Source organism: Tarenaya hassleriana, unplaced genomic scaffold (genome assembly GCF_000463585.1).
Source record: "Tarenaya hassleriana unplaced genomic scaffold, ASM46358v1 Cleome2, whole genome shotgun sequence".
NCBI lineage: Eukaryota > Viridiplantae > Streptophyta > Magnoliopsida > Brassicales > Cleomaceae > Tarenaya > Tarenaya hassleriana.
Genome location: NW_010965372.1, coordinates 3,984,269 through 4,002,488, shown reverse-complemented (window position 1 = coordinate 4,002,488; position 18,220 = coordinate 3,984,269). Strand labels below are relative to the sequence as shown.

At 36.6% G+C, this 18,220-nt stretch overlaps 2 protein-coding genes across 4 annotated transcripts in view; one reads left to right on the top strand and one right to left on the bottom strand.

Moving 5' to 3' along the window:
* Nucleotides 1-382: 382 nt before the first annotated feature.
* On the bottom strand, nucleotides 383-11,143 carry LOC104812129 (transcription initiation factor TFIID subunit 2). 2 transcript variants are annotated; one of them, XM_010539129.2, is made up of 26 exons: nucleotides 10,996-11,123; nucleotides 10,330-10,645; nucleotides 9,670-9,815; nucleotides 9,509-9,575; nucleotides 8,912-9,111; nucleotides 8,672-8,825; nucleotides 8,205-8,289; nucleotides 8,020-8,111; nucleotides 7,664-7,789; nucleotides 7,498-7,551; nucleotides 7,277-7,345; nucleotides 6,670-6,767; nucleotides 6,221-6,559; nucleotides 6,029-6,116; nucleotides 5,713-5,841; nucleotides 5,565-5,621; nucleotides 4,893-4,972; nucleotides 4,768-4,810; nucleotides 4,278-4,364; nucleotides 3,953-4,042; nucleotides 3,313-3,371; nucleotides 3,137-3,227; nucleotides 2,890-3,055; nucleotides 2,612-2,795; nucleotides 937-2,123; nucleotides 383-828 (listed from the first exon to the last, which is right to left on the bottom strand). In XM_010539129.2, the coding sequence occupies exons 1-25, from the start codon at nucleotides 11,121-11,123 to the stop codon at nucleotides 938-940; spliced, it is 4,134 nt and encodes a 1,377-aa protein (XP_010537431.1). In that variant the 3' UTR covers nucleotides 383-828; nucleotide 937. The 2 variants fall into 2 exon arrangements, with proteins under 2 accessions (XP_010537431.1, XP_019057968.1); XM_019202423.1 differs by having other exon boundaries at nucleotides 383-2,123; nucleotides 10,996-11,143.
* Nucleotides 11,144-15,511: 4,368 nt separating this feature from the next.
* Nucleotides 15,512-18,220, top strand: part of LOC104812128 — a 3,725-nt gene continuing 1,016 nt past the window's right edge. The window contains exons 1-5 of one of the 2 annotated variants that reach the window (XM_010539126.2): nucleotides 15,518-15,751; nucleotides 15,980-17,597; nucleotides 17,680-17,827; nucleotides 17,933-18,080; nucleotides 18,175-18,209. In XM_010539126.2, the coding sequence (XP_010537428.1) occupies nucleotides 15,671-15,751; nucleotides 15,980-17,597; nucleotides 17,680-17,827; nucleotides 17,933-18,080; nucleotides 18,175-18,209 (2,030 nt within the window). In that variant the 5' untranslated portion in view covers nucleotides 15,518-15,670. Of the gene's footprint in view, nucleotides 17,598-17,679; nucleotides 17,828-17,932; nucleotides 18,081-18,174; nucleotides 18,210-18,220 lie in introns of both variants that reach the window. The other variant, XM_010539128.2, reaches the window with a different exon arrangement.

The window sequence follows — 18,220 nt, the reverse complement described above, 5'->3', positions numbered from 1 at the left end:
TTTAGTGAAAAGGGTCCCATTCTCATAAATCTTTTTCAAAAAACACCAAACATATACATATATATATATATATATGGTCAAATCAAACATGTAATGGATAAAAAAAAGTGTTCATCATTAACATTGAGTCAAATGATAACAGACATTGTATTTCGAAATCAAAACAAGAAAAAGAAAAGCCAGAATTTTGGAGTTACAGTTAAAAACATATGGATTTGCATGTGGGAATTTGGCACTGTTTTGCTAACAATTATTACACGAGAGAGATTCACGAACAATCCAGAAAGCATTTAATCATAAACATTAAACGGATATTATGCATCGTTTAATATATCATAAATATAGAAACGTGTTAAGCATTTCAATAATAGTAGTAACAATATAATAAAAAGAGGTTCTTGCAATAATAAATTAATGAACCAACATGCGTGCATAGTGAAAGGATAACAACAAGAATCGTTCCAGGAACTTCTGACAAACTACCAATGGACACTCAACATCCTCAAATCCAAGATTCCTCCTCTCTTTTTTTTTTTTTGAAGAAAAAAGAATAAGTTACACATCAAGAACTCCACGCACACATACACAAACATATATACATGTGGATATACATACATATATATATATGTCTGAAGGATCCAAGAATTGCGTTCCCAATATCACAAAAACCATCGCAAATCAATTTTTGGGAGAGAGATTTGGAAGCTTAAATGATGGATCTGCTTCCAGCAACATTGAGAGGCAAGAGAGAGTGACAAAGCCACGAGGTATTCATCCAAACACATCGAGAATGAGACCAGTATCAAGAACTCGAGCGTAAATCCTACTCTAATAGATTCGCAGATTCGGGTTTCAGTTCTCATATGTGGAAAGCAAAAAAACACGAGAAGATACGGAAAAAAGGAAAGCAGAGACTGGGGCTAATAAGTAATATACCTTATGTGTTGTTCAATGCTTTGCTTTTTAGTTTGATTCGGAATCTGGAAGGCGGACGAGCTTCTGATGATGATGGCTCGGGCTTTGTCTCCACCTTCTTTGCTACTATGACCCCACTCTGTTCCTCTGCTTTAGTCTCAGCTGTCTCTCTATTGCTACCAATATGGTCCGTCCTCTTTGTCGGTAGAGTTGAAGAGCTTGACATAAGCTTAGCCAACTCCTTCTCCTTCTGCTTCTTCTCTTTCTTTAGTCGCTTCTTCTCTATATACTCAGGGTCTTTCCGCTTCCTCTTCTTCTCTCTCTCTTTCTTTTCCTTGTCTTTCTTCTTCTCCTTTTCTTTACCAGACGACAATGTTTGAAGGCTTGCGTATTTCTGTGCTTCAGGGTCCATATTATGCTCCAATGACAGTAACTGGTTACCCGGCTTAAGGCTTGCAGAGTATTTCCCTGACTCAGCAGTGCACTGCAATTCTTTCCCAAAATTATCTCCTTCACCAGCAAGCTTTACACTACCGATGCTAGCAGTCATGCGAGACCCGAGATCATGTGAGGAGTTCACTTCTTCCAGATTATTCTGATTGCTGGCGCTCACAGCGTCAGCGGAAATTCTCTGTGGAGCGTCTACAGAAGCCGAACTAGTTGCTCCCCGATCCATATCATGGCGCATTACCCCCTGAGATCTGTCCACAGATCTTCCTTCAACCTCGGCTCTACTAGTTGCACCAGATGGTCTAACCCTAATCCTAATAACAGGCTTCTTGATTTCATGACTAACAGATACAGAGGCCAGATCGGGTTCCTTTGAGGCAACTGGTTCCCTTTGGGCAATTTCTTCTGTCGGTGCTTCCACTGTGGATGGTACTTCAAGAGTAATGGGCCTGTCACGCAAAGGCTGGTCGCGATTTTCCATAGGAGGTCCCAGTTGCTGAATGTCAGAACATGAAACTACAACTGATTCTGGCAGCTTAATTTCAGGAACAACAGCCACCGTTAGATCTGGTGGTCTCATCGCAAAACCAAAAGCAGCAAGATCCAACGATTTCCCTTCGGTATCTGCAATTGCCAAAGGTGCTGTGTCACCAATCTCAGGAGCAGGAACAGCAAAGATACTTTTTGGCTCGATGCAGGTTTCCATAACAACAAGCTGTAAAGATTTTTCCTTGGGCACTCCAAACAATGTCGGGGGTCTGAAAATGAGATACTAGTAAGTACACTGTGTGTACAATATTGGTATAGATGATGCCTCAAAAGGAGTAAAATAAGATTCTGTAGATGCTAAAAACGAAAAGAGAATTTAAAAGCTTGCCAACTAAGATTCATCATACACAAAACCAGAGGCAGAAAGAAAGTTTTCATCGTATCTTGAAAAAAATCCGTGTGTCATGAAGACTCATTACTCAGTAATACTTGTTCTCAAAAGATGGACCAATCATTCATCCGAATGTAAAACCCAGGAAAGGAAAACACCAGACATAAGGGAAAGGAGACAATGATATGTGTCCTTTGTGATATTTTCTACTTAAGAGACCTCTTGGTTTCAACAACATCTAAATCTATAACAACTAACAAGGCAAGCTCGTTTAACCACTGCTAAAAAAGAAAGTGGACACCAATAGGCCACACGAATATGAGAACTTGTAAATGAACTGACATAAACAAAATAACGGCCACCAACCTTCCAGCGAGGATTTGGAAGATGCAGAACAAGTGGTGACGAAAAAATTCATTGTTGAATGCTACCCGACTTTCAAGCAACTGCAGCAAACCCAGCAGACTAACAGAGTCAACATTTTCATCTGAATCAGGTCCAACTGCTATTTGACATAACCGCATAGCGTGTATGCACAACTTCACCTGCCCTGGAACCAAGAGACAAAAACATAATTTGAAGCGAACAAAAATTCAGAAGAAACAGATAGAAGGTGTATCCAGCAAAGAGAGAATGGTAAAAACCTCTCAAAGATGGCTCTTCCACCACATATTTTTTAAACAAAGTTAGTGCAGAACTTATGCCTCTGGAGTGGTACTCAATGTTTAAAAGTGCCCTGCTTGCTTCCATACGAACTTGCAATAGAATACCGAAATTCTGGAATGGTTCAATAAGTTTACAGACATCTTCCTAAAGGCAGCAAAAAGTAAGATGTTAATGCTATGTTTCGAGGGATGCAAAACATGGAAAATAAGAAGAAGAAAAACTTACAAGATTGATGAAGTCAGACAGATTCAGTGCAATCTGTGCCAATGTCCGGATGCAGCTAATTGTTAAGATTCCATTGTAACTAGGCATCAGCCTGGCAAATTTGTCGCCAGCAGCATTCTATTAATTCAACAATTGCACAAAATCAATCAAAGTATAAACATCACACGACAGCTTACCGGTCAAACTGCAAAATTCTATCGATGCGCTTCAGAAGAGGAGCCAAAAATGTCAGTGTCTGTCACAAAGCAAATGAAAAGCCAAGTATTAAGAGCAAGGAAACATGGGCAGCGACGATTGAAGCACTGGATTTGCATCTTTAACTGTACAATGAATATGGATGAAGTCAACGCCAAAAAAGTTTCTCATAAAATCATCTGCCATGGCCACAGCATTTAGTTTCAAGCTCATAAAATTGTCACATCATTAAATCGCAAAAAACCAAAAAGATTCTAAATCCTTTGGCAGCTAAAATTTGAGCTGAGCTTGTAGATGCCGCTTATAGAAAAACAATCTCATATAAAGAATCCTCAGAAGGCTCTTTTTATAATCATGTAAGTCTAATGGAAGTTGATATTACGACCACGGTTGGAAGGAACTGCTCTAAAGGACCCACTGGCTCTAGATATGAGAATTTATCGATAGGCAGCTTCAACCTCAGTTGAACCCGCAATTATGACAAAAGGAAAAAGGCAAAAGAAAATCAAAGTATAAAGAATAACAGGTCTGAAAAAGGAGGAAAAAAGAACAGGGGAAATAACAGGCAGAAAATATTGCCGACAACTCATAGTGTAACTTCTACAAGATATATTCACCAACCTGTTGGCCAAATTCGAGATTGCCAACCGACTGAACAAGTTCAGCAAGCCAGAATGCATCAGAATAAGGATTTCCACTGTTGTCATTATACTGTATATCGGGAAAAAAGAATCTGTAAAATCACTGGTAAGGAATAGTATATGAACTGAATACGAGGGAAAGAAGGCATGTTATAATTGAAAAGAAAAATATCATCTTTCATAAAGAAAATAAAATTGCTTCAGAGCAAGAAAGAAAGACCACCAGCTCTTACGGGAAGGGATTTACAAATTCCAGAGTTAGCTCAATGTACAGAACAAAGGAGCTTCTCAAAGGAGATGCATACCTTCACAAGCTGCAAGATGAATTCGACAGCTTCTCGTGGGCTTTTCCCATCACCACCCCTGACTATTGCAATGGCATGTGGAATGGCCTGTGGCAGGAAATAAACAAAAAAACTATTTCAGTTTACAAATGAAAAACGTAAAACAGCAACAATACCTTCCTACTGTGATACTACATGGTCCTACAAAAACCATTAAACCAATAAACGGTTACTGACTTCAAAAGAAGTGAAAAAATGACCCTTAAATAATAATCATGGCCCACCCAACTTCAGAAACTATAGCTTCGAATAATAATCATGGGAAACCTAGGAGCACACAAAGCACAGTAAAACATGCAATTACAACATAATTTGCCTGACGTCTCTTTTCAAAGTTTTGGACATGAAATGAAGCTTATTATGCCCCATCTTTGGTTCAGCATTACTGTTTCATTAGTGATTAACCAAACATTCTGTTAGATCATGCTCACACCCTACTTCACTTCATTACCTTAAGGACAAAATATTCGGGAAAATCACGGAAATCATTTGGCCTGAGAGCATTAAAAAAAATTTGGTGAGAAAAGTTGCCAGTGCCTACAAATGATAAGCCAAAATATAATAGTTCAGACTCACTTGGGGAGTCCAATCTCTGCATCAAATCTTCTGCTTTTATAAAATTTGATTAGATGCTGCAAACCTGCCAAGTCAGTCTCCTGCTAGAAAATAAACAAATGAGCCTGTATCATTCATCATCAGGACTTGCTTAAAAAAGGCACTAAAGGCAGTTCATGACAACTTTTGGAAGGTAAAAGAATTTCCATGAAGACAAATAATATAAAATGCAGTGAATTTATTATCGAGTGAAAAACAATTGGGAGAAAAAAGGAAACAATAAAGGCCTTCATATTTCTAGGATTAGAGTTCTTTTTTTCTTCCTAAATTTTAAGTTTATGGGACTATGGGTGGCTAATGGCCTCTTTTGATAATAGTTAGCAGCAAAACAGAGACAATATGGTGGCATGAGTTCTACAGCCAATAGATGAACAGAAGCAAAATTCAAAAGAGAAAAAGACAAAAGAATTGGTGCATATAAGCTTCGTAATTTAATCCATTTTTAGCAGTGTCTTCTGCTAATACTCATATCAGATGGAAAAAGACAAAAGAATTGGTGCATATAAGCTTCGTAATTTAATCCATTTTTAGCAGTGTCTTCTGCTAATACTCATATCAGATGCATTTTTTAGTTTTTACAATCTCGAGCTACTACCTCTTTTAGATTGAAAAACGAAAATTATTACATCATACCTCCGACGCTGTTTTAGCCAATGCAAAAGCTGCTTCAACACGAATTCTCCAGAAGACCTAGATGCCACAAGAAAAAAAAAATCCTGGAAAGCCGAATTTCATCTTCAACTCTAGTTTTCAGAACTAAGTACAGAGAGAAGGGCAAAACCTTGGACTCAATGAGAATATTATTTAGAGCATTCATAATGGAAAACGACTGGTGATGTTGTAAAGCTTCAAGCGCAGCAATGGCTTGTGCCTGAGCAACAACATCTCCATCCTTCTCTAATTGATTGATCTGATTCAAAATAAAGATAGAAACAACTGACTCATGTGAGAGAATAAAGTAAAATTATAGTCAACAATATAAAACTGTCGTCAATCAAACCTTGAAGAAGGCTATAACTACCCACTTAAAAATTTTAAAGGATACAACTAAGATGTACATAAAAGATGTTCAAGAAATGCTGAAGCACACTTCTTACCCACATTTGTAGGGGTTGATGAAGGTGAACCTCGGCAATATATTCAATTTCAGGGTCAGCTCTAATCCAAGACAAGGGAGACTCGATGCTGCAGAGAATGATACAAACCAATCAATTTTCCTCCTCTCTTTCTGTTCCAAGAAGACTCCAAACAACCAGAAACAAAGAAAACAATGCATCACAGCAATTCACCTTGTTCTATTGTCTAAAGCATCAACGTTATCATCCAGAATATCCGGTTTTAAACCCTTCTTTGGCTTTTGATAGCGCTTAGCAGCAAGTTTCGAGTGGCAAGGTAGTTCCAGTAGCTGCCATTTATCTCCAGCCATAGGCAACTTGGGATGATCTGACATTACATCGAGTTCATAAAACCTAATACTCATTATCCCTGGCCAGCCAACATCCATGTCTCGATTTTCTAAATCAGGATTAGCATTAATAACTGACAATCTTGCATCCAGTGAAGCTGTGCATTCACGCAATGCTGCCATCTCTACAATATTTTTCCTTTTGTTGTAGGAAAATCCGATCCTAGAATATTAATGCCAAAGAAGAAAATGGTGATAGCATCATCAAAGGAAGATTTGGTCATCCATTATATGAGATTCAGAAGGAAGGACTTCAAATTACGCACTAAATACCTAAGCACAGGACATCCACAAGAAGCCACCCATCGCTGGAAAAATTCTTTGAGAAATGGGCGCTCGAGATTCCCAATTTTATTAGCAGAATGCCGGAACTGCACCGCAAAAGCCAAATCAGAAAAATGCATAACCCAGAAACTGAAATATAATGAAACCAAATAATGATAGCTGCCGAAGTAAAAAAGTGAAAGATGTGAAAGGTGATGTTTTTGTGAGTTGAATGTGTTCTTTTCTGAAATTAAGTTTGCAGCAAATGTATTATGAACTGTTGAAGATGGTTTGATCTCTTTCCAAGGCCTTGAAGAATTGGTCAGATCATAGCTGATAGTGATGGACCATTATGATAATTGAGAAACATAGTCTCCAATGACTGTCTACCATTGCGGCATAACTAAAACCCATTTTGGATTAAAAAAGAAATACTCCAGGAGCGAGGAAAACATTCAGTTAAAAGATAACCCAAAATAACGAAAGCCAAGAAAGCAGATGTTAGATTGGCTATTTTGACACAGCACACCTCTCAGAAACTGAAAGTTCCTCAGCACTGTGCTAACCTAACTTGCAATAAGGTGGCACAGCTTTTCTAGATTTGAAGTCATATTACCTCCTTTGTGCTAAGGGATCTTATAGCATTAGTTGGATCTTTGGCTCGAGAAACTATTTTCTGCAAAATCTGTAAATCACAGGGTGTAATTAAAAGGTAAATGTGACTGTTAGCACGGAGAATATTCTAATCCATAACCGACAAAGCTATAAGTGTACATTACGAAGTCATTAAAACTATGTCCAATGTCTTTAGTGAAAAGGATGCAACCAGATGCGTACTTTACGGAAAGATTCAGGACCCATTTGCTTTTCCAACATTTGAAGCACAGCCACCTTCAAAAAATGAGTCAGTGTGGAAAGATCCTTAATAACAAATACATATAGAAAAGGGTAAACTCTCCCGACAAACATAGACATTCTCATGAAATACAGAAAGAGGTCTTACAGATTTCCATGACCGTATTTTCCCATGCATACCAATAGAATGTGTTCCAAATAGGTCCTTGCAAGAAGCAGATGAACTCAAGCACATTGCACCACTATCATCAGCTTTACAAACAATACAATTTGCCTGCACTTGTATAAAAGTATAAAACATAACACTTTAGAATGATACAAAAGAGATTCCAGATAGGAGTGATATTATCATCATTCGGTAACAGCGACTGCGCACAGTATTAAAAACCTTGCAAATCCTAATCACACTGGGATATAATTACAGGGCACCATTGCTACGACATCTATGTGGCTATCAAAGTGCAGGCAGTTCAATGTTTCAAAAATAATTAAAAAAAGACAAACCTTGAATCTCCGATACCGGGCCTCGTTATTTCCCAAAAATTTCTTGGTAAACATATCCGTCAAGAAACCAGCAAGACCATCCAACAGCCACTCTAATATAACATATAAAATCATCTATCACAGAACTGCCTGTTCTATTCTGATGCCAATGAAACAATTTGAATGTAAAATTTTCACAGGCCTACCATCATTTGGTGACTCAGGAGTAATATAAACTCCAAACCACTGTCTCGCTAGGGCAGAAGCAAGCTTAATGCGTGTTTCTATAATCTGCAAACTCAATCAAAACTCTATCAGCATTGCTGTGATAGAGACTAATATTATGACACTTGACAAGACAAAAGTTTGTCCAGAAAAATTAACACAAATGTGAACACTCCTACAACAGAAGCCATATTTATTAAACGGATGCAATGAAAAAACCAGATAAACTCAGGTTGTGACATTAACAGGAAACTAGGCAGAAAATGTGGCTGTCTTGTCTTAAACTAGGTTTATGGTAATTCTTCCTCGACTACACAACAAAAAACCTGCCATGCAGTGGCTTCAATATTACATTGACTAACGAATTGCTAGTATCTGATCAAAAAACCTCTCAGACAACAAACGCACTCATCTGACCACACAAATGACTTTTACCAAAAAAAAGTACCTGATCAATAACCCTCTCATCATATATCAATTGAGAACTGAAGACACTCAAGGACGCTCCCCAATTTGAAGAAGAAACTACCATTTCAGGAGGTAAAAAGACCTGCTTATAGAATCCAAATGGAAATTCTGCACTAAGATAGTCCTCGTAGTAGCTGTAGAAAGGAATTTCCAGTAAATAAAAAGTAGAAGGATAAAGAGTTAACAATTCAAAGTGAATCAGGAAGAAAAGATTGATAACCTATAAGCTTCATGGAAAAATTCCACAGTATTACGAAGCCTCGAAAGATCAGATGGAAGACACACATTAGATATGAAATGATTTCCATGATCTGGAAGGACTTCAAATGGTCCAGCAACTAAAGACATCCACCGTGGAGAAATAGGAAAATTTAATTTGTATACATAAGTCTTCCGAGTAGGATCATCCTTGCACATTACCTGAAAATAAAATGTACATTATATGAGTATGACAACTCAAAAGGATTAGAAAATGAAAGGAACAGATTTTCCTCAGACTTCTTGCGCAAAGGACTGGCAAGACAAAACTGAAGGAAACAAAAGTAAACGAATTTCACACAACTTTTAACTTTTCAGATTGTGTGACCAAGAAAATAGAGAAAAAAATATGATTATGACATCATGGAAACTTTTCCGAGCCCTGTCACCCATTTGATGACAAAATCCTTAGGTCACAAGACCCAAAGCTTTCTTTCTAATTTTTCTATTCGGTAAGTAAAACCACATAATCTGCAACAGGAGCTGGTTGCCATAATAATAATAGAATAAAAAGTTTTAATCCCTCTTTACATCTCATATAAAAGATTTTCCGGCTTACCTGGTAAAGTAATTTTCCAACACTCACAGCCACAAAATTGTGTGGAACTGTGAACTCCAAATCAAAACTGCATTCATCAGATACCAGATTAATGAAGGTGAATAAAAATGTAGAGGTAATCATCATCTATGTAATAGCATTGTTACGTTTAGAAAGAACACCTGCAGCGATGGTACTCATCGTCTATGCAAGGAAACCAGCAGCGGGCGCGTCTTAATTGGTTATCAGTATGAACAATATTCTCGTTAAATTGAACTCCTGACTCTGTTTTCTCTACCCAGTAATTGATACGAATCAACTTGACATTCTGCACCAGATGAACCAACATAAATAATTGTACAAAGAAAAACCTCAATTTGTAACCATTAGCAGCACATATGAGCGTCAAAACATAACAAGCCATGTTTACTGCGATATCCATTGCATTACTCTGTTCCTTTCAACCATAAATATGAAACATTCACATAATTTGTGATATTTATCTCTGATCAAGTCCCAGGAACACAGAAAATAAAAAAAATTCAAGTCCCAGGAACATATAGTCTGGTACACCTAAAATCATTTTCACATCATCGGACAAGAACAGTGATAAGATGAAGAGAAACATGAAAATATGTTTAAAATGTATTGGTAACCACAATCCTGTTACGAAGAAACACTAATCTAGTAGCCAGATATGATAAGAACAAACTAGATACAAAACAAAACAACCATTGCTTCAAATCTGTACTTCCGGCAACCTTAAAGCAATTTGTTCATGTAAATTAAACACATTCCATCTCATTCCCCGAATAGATTAAATACAGGATGACAATAACAACCTGTTTTGCTTCGCCAGATGATTGCGGACATTCTAGCTGTTCGGTCAAAGCCTTGGAAGGCTTGCAACAGTTGATCAGTAAATTTTCCGTATCCTCTCTCCTAAGAACTCCAACGTACTCAACAGTTGCAGCATCAGCAGCAGAAGCAGGGTCTGAAACCGAGCTCCATCTACTCTCATTTTCAGGATTCTGATGATGTGGGTAGTACTCAAACACAGTGGGTTCCCCATCCACCAAAACACTCTCAATTCCCAAATTCTCGGCGTGTAGTCCCACGATACCAATATCTGGCACAGTGACTTCTAATTCTGTGTAACTAAAGAAAGCCAAGCAATAACCCACAAAACCAGTGAAAATGAAGCAAATTTCCACTTGAAACAAAGGACCTAATTTAATGGAACAGCTTCAACCGTTGCCATGTTCCAAAACCCATAAATCACACGAATAAAGCCCCAAACTCCTCAGCAAGATTGGAGAGAACCCGGATTAAACAAACGCAAAAGATGTCAACAACAGCCAAGAAAACCCAGAAGGACACTGTCTAGTGAAGAATCCGAAAGCAACCAATTTCAACGAAGAACTAGGGTTTCTTCATCCCCCAACTACATCAACCAAACCCAAATCACTCAACTCGAGTATGGAGAAGAGGAGGAAGGAGAAACGAACCCGTAGATTTGGCGTTTATCGAAATCGATAGAGAGACAGAGTTTCTGGTGGCGGACTTTTGCTCCGGTATTCTCCGCCGGCTTCGCCGCCGGAGCTTCATCGCTCTTCGGCTTCCGAGCCTTCGCCATTTCTCTCTTCCGCGGAGAGACGTTGGTCGCGGAGCGTCTTTCTTATCGAGCCCAAGAATCAAGAATGGGCCAATTTCATCAAATTGTAGAAATCCCCTCACTATTTTAAAATAAATACATTTTCGCCCCGCTAGTTTCCGAAGTATAAATTATATCCCTACAGTTCCATTGCGTTTTGGCATATAATTTGTTTTATATCAATAAAAGCATAAATTTGAACACACGTGATGATTATTTTGGCTTATATAATACCACCAATAATAACTTTGGTGAAGCATTTGCCAGAAATATAAATCAAGAGAGCGATACATGTGTGTTGAATTACAATATGCAACCAATATGATGCAGTCGAAATTATATTTGGATCGTTTAAATTATAGTTTTGGTGCATAAAATCTTGATTAAAAAATTTATTTATTTCCACAAATATAAAATATTTTATGCAATCATATTCTTACAGTTATTTTTCGTTTCACGTGATTGCGATAACAGTGAGTCAAATTCAACACATTGATCCACTTTGATAAATTTTCAATGGCTTATTTGTAATCTGACTCGAAAATCACTTTGATGAACCCTAAATAATAAATATGTAATGCATTCAACAGTCAAAACCAATAAACAAATAATATTTTTCTAACAAATGCAAAATCTGTGGGTATCAAAAGAGATTAAAAAGAAACAAATTGAATCGTATTCTAAAATGCTCTTTATTATTGTCTCTGTATAATTATCATTTTTTATTTTATACGAAACAATAAAAAAAAATCGTTGAATTGAAGATGAAAACCCTGACCAAAAAAAAGCTGTAATGAATTCCAAACTTCTTTTTTTACAAGACATCCAACCAGAAAAAGAATTGTCGAATTTATTTTTCTCAAAAATAAACATAAATCAGGGGAAAATCTAGGTAGTAAAAAACAAATTTTACCATACCTTTTGGGTTTTCAGACGTGAACTTCTCAAATTCATGTGGCCATATATAATAGATGGGAAAATCTTTATTTTTTTTTTCAATAATGGTATTCGAATGTCGGCCAATATATTAAATGTAATTATTAGCTTCCATGTCAGTTTATTTTTCATTTTTATTTTTCGTTTTAATAGTTTTGACTATTTCACAATTATTGCAAAGTTTGCGTAATTACACCTCACTTTCACATAAGAAAAAAAATATATATATTAACTACGATGGATGTTTTGGTTCGGTTGGTTTTTTATTTATTTATTTTTTGGATTTACGGTTTTAAAAGTTTAGGGCTTTATTTGAGCTTGATTTAAGTTACATCCATTTAATCTAAAAAATGTATTCATTTATTTATTCGATTAACATTTTCCCCATTGCATCTTTCTGTTCTTTTTTCATGCTTTCGAAAAAAAATATCACCTTAATTTCCTGAAACTCATCTAATTTTTGGGATTGCAATACAATAAACACGTAAAATTGAATAAATTCTATAAAATAATATAAATTTTAATCCATTTATAGAATAGCATGTTTTGAAAAATAATTAACATGAATTAATTATCACAAAATAACATAGAGGATAGAAAAGATATATCTAAAAAAATTATACAAAACATGTCAATTTTAAAAAATAATATATCCTTTACATATACATTATAACCATGTCTCTATGTCTATATATATATATATAATATTTTGTAGGTATATATTATTATCAACACGCGACTTTGGTAATAACTACAGGTGGATTCCATTGTTCCGTATTTCGATACAACCAAGAAAATCGGAATGAAAACGAGGTAAATAATAAATTAAATAGTGATCACTTGGAAATTTACAGTAATTAATTTAAAAACAAAAACAAAAGCGTCAAAATGTTCTCCTCTCGACCACCGCTCGGTACTTGTAAATCGCCTCATTGTATGGATCCTTATTATTTGATTCACACGCACACCCATATGCATATATATACAGTCATTCTGCACACATATATATATATATATATAATATTATGATTATATGTTTGACTTTGGAATGAACTTCCATTTAATGGACCTCTCTTGCTTGAACGCAAAGGAAGTTTCTTCTTCTTCTTCGTTGGAAAACATTTTCTCTTCATCTCTCTCTCTCTCTCGGCTGCACATATATACATGTATATATACACACACACCAACATTTTCTCTTCTCTTCGTCTTCGTCTTCGTCTTCGGCGTTCTTTTGATCTGTTTCCTCCATGGCCGCAGGATTCTCTCGCGTTTTAGGGTTTCTTCTATGGATATCTCTTCTCATCTTCGTCTGTCGTCAAGGGTGGTTTGGTAATTTCGTGTTTAGAGACTACGGGTCTTATTCGGACATCGCGGACAAAGGAGGAAGAAGAGCCTTGGCAAGCGAGTTTGATTTCACGCCTTTCTTGAAACACAAGCCGTCTTTTCGCTGGAAAAGTCACCGGAAAATATCCCCGCCGGTATATTTCGAGCTCGACCCAAGATTCGGGGACGAGAAACGACTCGTGCCATCTGGTCCAAACCCCTTGCACCACTGATGAGGTTACATATTATATATATCTATATCATTTGTTATCCGAACAGAGAAAAAAATATTGTTTAATTAGAATTTCATTTAGATGATAATATATTTCATGTGACGTTTTTAATTTTGTGTAATGAATGTAATGATGATTTTTTGTTTTTCCATGTTTCTCTGTTTTAGGTTAGGTTATAAAGCCAAACTTTGTAGCTAGATTCAATGATTACCCTTCATGTATACGTTTTTTCATTGTTCATGGATACATACTTTATAATCAATGACGATCCACAACATTTCAGATTCATGTTTTTGTGCTTTTCTAACCTAAAGTAAATCACCATAAATTATATCTTTACGTCAATTAATATTTTAGATTCCTAGTATGTTGAAATTAAATAATATTAAGGACGAATTGGGTTGCGTTTTTTTTTTTTGGTTATTTGTTGGTTTGGTCATCATTCGATTTTTTCTTTTACTTTAGATCCAGCTATTTCTAAATATTATTCATAAAAAAATCATTTCCATTCGATTTGGAGAGATTATTATTGTAGATTATACATTGTTATTCATTGTTTAGTGTTATAATATATATTCGTTAAAATCTAAATATCTAATATAGAATTTAAATCAAATTCCAATATACTGTAATATATTTTTTTTTTGTAATTGGGTGTAATGGGTCGATTACAAACTAATATGGGAGCAAGGCAATTGAATATACCGCAATATTGAATGATTGATTATATATACATATATGCATATATAAATATAAACCATTGTAAACTAAGCCAAAAATATTGCGATATATACTTTTGTGCAGTTAAACTCAAAACCTAATGTGGAAATAATAATGATTCTATGCAAATCAGTGGTGGTTGGTTTTTGATAGAATTTCTCCCACTAAATTTACATCTCTATGACTAAATTACACACCAATTATCATTTTGTTTGAATAATTTGTAAATCCATTATATGGCTCCTTGCTGGAAGTCATCGATGTTGTTATTGTTATAATTTTATAATATTATATGAGAAAAAAGGATCTTGACTTTTAATGGGAAACATTTAATTTTGTATTCCCGATGAAAATAATCACGTGGGATGCTGACTTCTAGTTTTTGGTTCCCCGGGGTCGGTCCATTTTGTGCAATATATATATATATATATGTATGTATATGTATAGTTGTCTGACCCATTTCCGAGTTTGAGTTTCGATATAGAAAATTATATTTAATTATACACAATTATTTGATTGTAATATTTATTCTTAAATAAAAAAAGAAACAAATTATGGATAATCAAATACCACTTATCTTACGATTGTACAATTTACGAGTGTCTGTCCTAACGATTGTAAGTTGTAATAACTAATAAATGAACTGTCACGCAATTAAAATGATACGTTATAAAAAACATATCATGATTCGAATCAATATAAAATATGAAGTTGATATAAAATCAAACCTAAAATAACTTTATTTGGGACCATACACATTGGTTTTAAAGCGGTTTTATTTATTTTGTTGGGTTAAGTTTATAAGTGACTTAAAATTAAGAAAAATACGACTTAAACGGATTTTTAGGGCAACGAAAATACACTTGGAACATGGCAACAAAAATAAACACTAGAAATTAGGATATGAAACATATATTTTTTTTAATTTTGGCATGAGATTTAGTAAAAAACATTATACATTGATGGAGAACACATGATAATAAATATATTCGAGAATATAATGAAAAGAATAATCGACAAAGGCTTGGTTCTCTAATTTTTATTTTTCAATAAAAAATATTCGTCACTCGCCGCCGCTTGCTCCGGCGGCAGAGTCGGGGCATTATGGTTATTCCGATAAAAATAGAGGGTAGTTATGTAATTTGTTTCCGTCACGGTAAACCAGGCGCGGTGTGATTAGATATTCGGCGGCGTTTTGCAATCCAACGAACGGGACGAGAGAGAGAGAGAGAGAGAGCGCTTTGTATGAGCTTGCTCTGTAGGCAAGGCCACCGCTATTTTGTCCTCAGCTACGATGCAGTAGAACCCTAGTTTTGGATGTTGTGTAATAAGGGTTCTTTGTTTTCTTTGAGCCGAAGCATTGGCAATCACTGCACCGTCATGGGCCTCGAGGATAAAGTTAAGTTCTTTGTCGACCTCGCCGCTTAATTTTATCTGGGTTTTGCATTTTACGGAGAGTTTTCCGATCAATTTTGTTGAATTCTCACCGGAGATATACTGTTTCGTCAGTCCTTAATCAACATTTCGGGGTTTGGACTTTAGGGTTAATTAGTATTTGCTGAATTAGTCAGAAATAAGATGGCGAGAGAAGCTAATAACACTGTGTTTCTCGAACAATGGTTGAAGGGTATGAGCGGTAGTGTTGATGGAACTTTGGTGAAGCAAAATCCTGGTCCTCCTGCGAGATCAATCATTCAAGCTTGGTCTGAACTTCGTGAATCTTTCCAAACCCAGAAGTTCGATTCACGCCATTTTCAAGCTTTGACAACTCTAGTTAATTACGAGGCCACAATCCATGTCGCAGACCCGCAAGCGAGGCTTCTCATTTCCATCCTAGGGTCACAGGATGTTTCTCTTCCGTCTGATTCTTATCCACTTTTTGTCAGGTTGCTCTACATCTGGATCAGGAAATCATTTCGACCATCTTTGACTCTTGTTGGTTCGTCACTTCAGGTCGTTCATGACGTTTTTTGCGATAGACGGAAACTCAGTCCGTCGTTAGTAGCTCAGGGTGTTCTGATCTCTGGTGCATTTACATGTGTTCCCTCTCTGTCGGGAGACTTGAAATCGTCTTGCTTAGAGTTTCTGTGCAGGCTTTTGGAAGAAGAGTACCAACTGATAGGATCTCAAGAAGAGCTTGTTCATGCCGTACTTGCAGGAATTGGGTATGCTTTATCTTCTTCTTCTTCAGATGGTCATTACGTGCGACTATTGGATTTCTTGTTTGGTATTTGGGACAAGAAAGGTGGTCCTCGTGGCAGTGTCAGTCATGGGTTGATGATCCTTCATTTGGTCGAGTGGGTTATATCAGGTTTCATCAGATCTAATTCGGTTGAAAAGATTATGCTTTTTATTAAAGAGGTACTAGAGATTTCCAAGGTAAGCCATTCTGCTTTTGCTGTCCTCATGGCATCAGCTGGAGCACTGAGAGCTTCCACCAGGGGGTTTAGTGGTGGTGCCCAGAGTTTTGACATTATCTCTAAACTCAGAGATTCAGCAGAAAAACGTATAGAAGTTGTAGCTAAACTTCTAGTTTCTACTGGTGATAGCCTACTTAGTGATATCCGGAGAAACTCTGGAGAAGTTCTCCTATTGAAGTGTTGTGCAATAGCGTTGGCTCGATCTGGTTCTGTTTCTTCCTCTGCCCCTTTGCTTTTATGCCTTGTTTCTGCATTGTTAACTCAGGTGTTTCCTTTAGGCCAGATATATGAATCTGTTCACAGTGCTTTTGGTAAAGATCCAACTGGACCAAGACTCATTTGGGTCAGTGAGCATCTGTCTGATGTTCTTTTCAAGGAGTCAGGGGCCATAACCGGTGCTTTCTGCAATCAATACGTGTCAGCGAGTGAAGAGAACAAATCCCTTGTGGAGAATATGATGTGGGATTTTTGTCTAAATCTCTACTCGCAGCACCGCCAAGCTGCTTTGTTGCTTCGTGGTATAGAAGATAAGCTGCTCGGGGATGTAGAGAAAGTTGCAGAATCATCTTTCCTTATGGTTGTTGTCTTTGCACTGGCTGTTACAAAACAATGGTTAAACCCTGTAGTATCTGAAGAAAGAAAGATGGAAACATCAGTCAAGATATTAGTTTCATTCTCGTGCGTAGAATATTTTAGGCATATACGTTTACCCGAATACATGGAGACAATTAGAGAGGTGATCGTAAGTGTCCAGGAGAATGACACTGCATGTATCTCCTTTGTAGAGTCTGTGCCTTCCTACCGTAGTTTGACAAATCCAAAAGGTATATGATAAATCTATGTTTATAAATTAGTTTTTCGCCCTTTTCACCTTCACGTAAGATTTTTTCAAAACTTGTTCTGCAGATTCCTTAATGCAGAGGATAGAATACACGTGGTCAAGGGATGATGTGCAAACAGCTCGTATATTGTTTTATCTTCGAGTTATTCCAACTTGCATTGGACGGTTACCGAGTTCTATCTTCAGAAGAGTGGTTGCAGCCACCTTGTTTCTGTATCCTGGATCAAAAGATCAAACATTCTTTACAGTTTACATGTATTCGGTTTTAACGTAACTATGATCATCTATCTCTCTGTTCCTTAGCATAAGTTTGGATAGATATCTGGGACACCCTAACCGGAAACTCGCAAGAGCATCTCATTCGTTGTTTGTGGCATTTATCTCCTCGGGGAAGGAAACCGAGGAGGATGAAAGGATCCAACTCAAAGAGCAACTTGTTTTCTATTACATGCAAAGATCTTTGGAGGTATCTTACCTAAAGCAGCAGCCAGAAATATCGAACCGAGCTCTTTCTATTATGTTTTTGGTGATTTTTTTCTGTGTTGTGGAATCAACGACAGGTTTTTCCCGGGATCACACCCTTTGAAGGTATGGCTTTCCGGGTCG

Excerpts from the sequence above, each read along its gene's own strand:
- LOC104812129 (XM_019202423.1), bottom strand. The coding sequence starts at position 11,123 with ATGGCGAAGGCTCGGAAGCCGAAGAGCGATGAAGCTCCGGCGGCGAAG. Across the intron at positions 3,228-3,312 it reads AGAATTTTGCAGTTTGACCG|GCTGATGCCTAGTTACAATG; the intron begins GTAAGCTGTCGT and ends CAAATTTGCCAG. Across the intron at positions 2,796-2,889 it reads GGAAGAGCCATCTTTGAGAG|GGCAGGTGAAGTTGTGCATA; the intron begins GTTTTTACCATT and ends TCTTGGTTCCAG.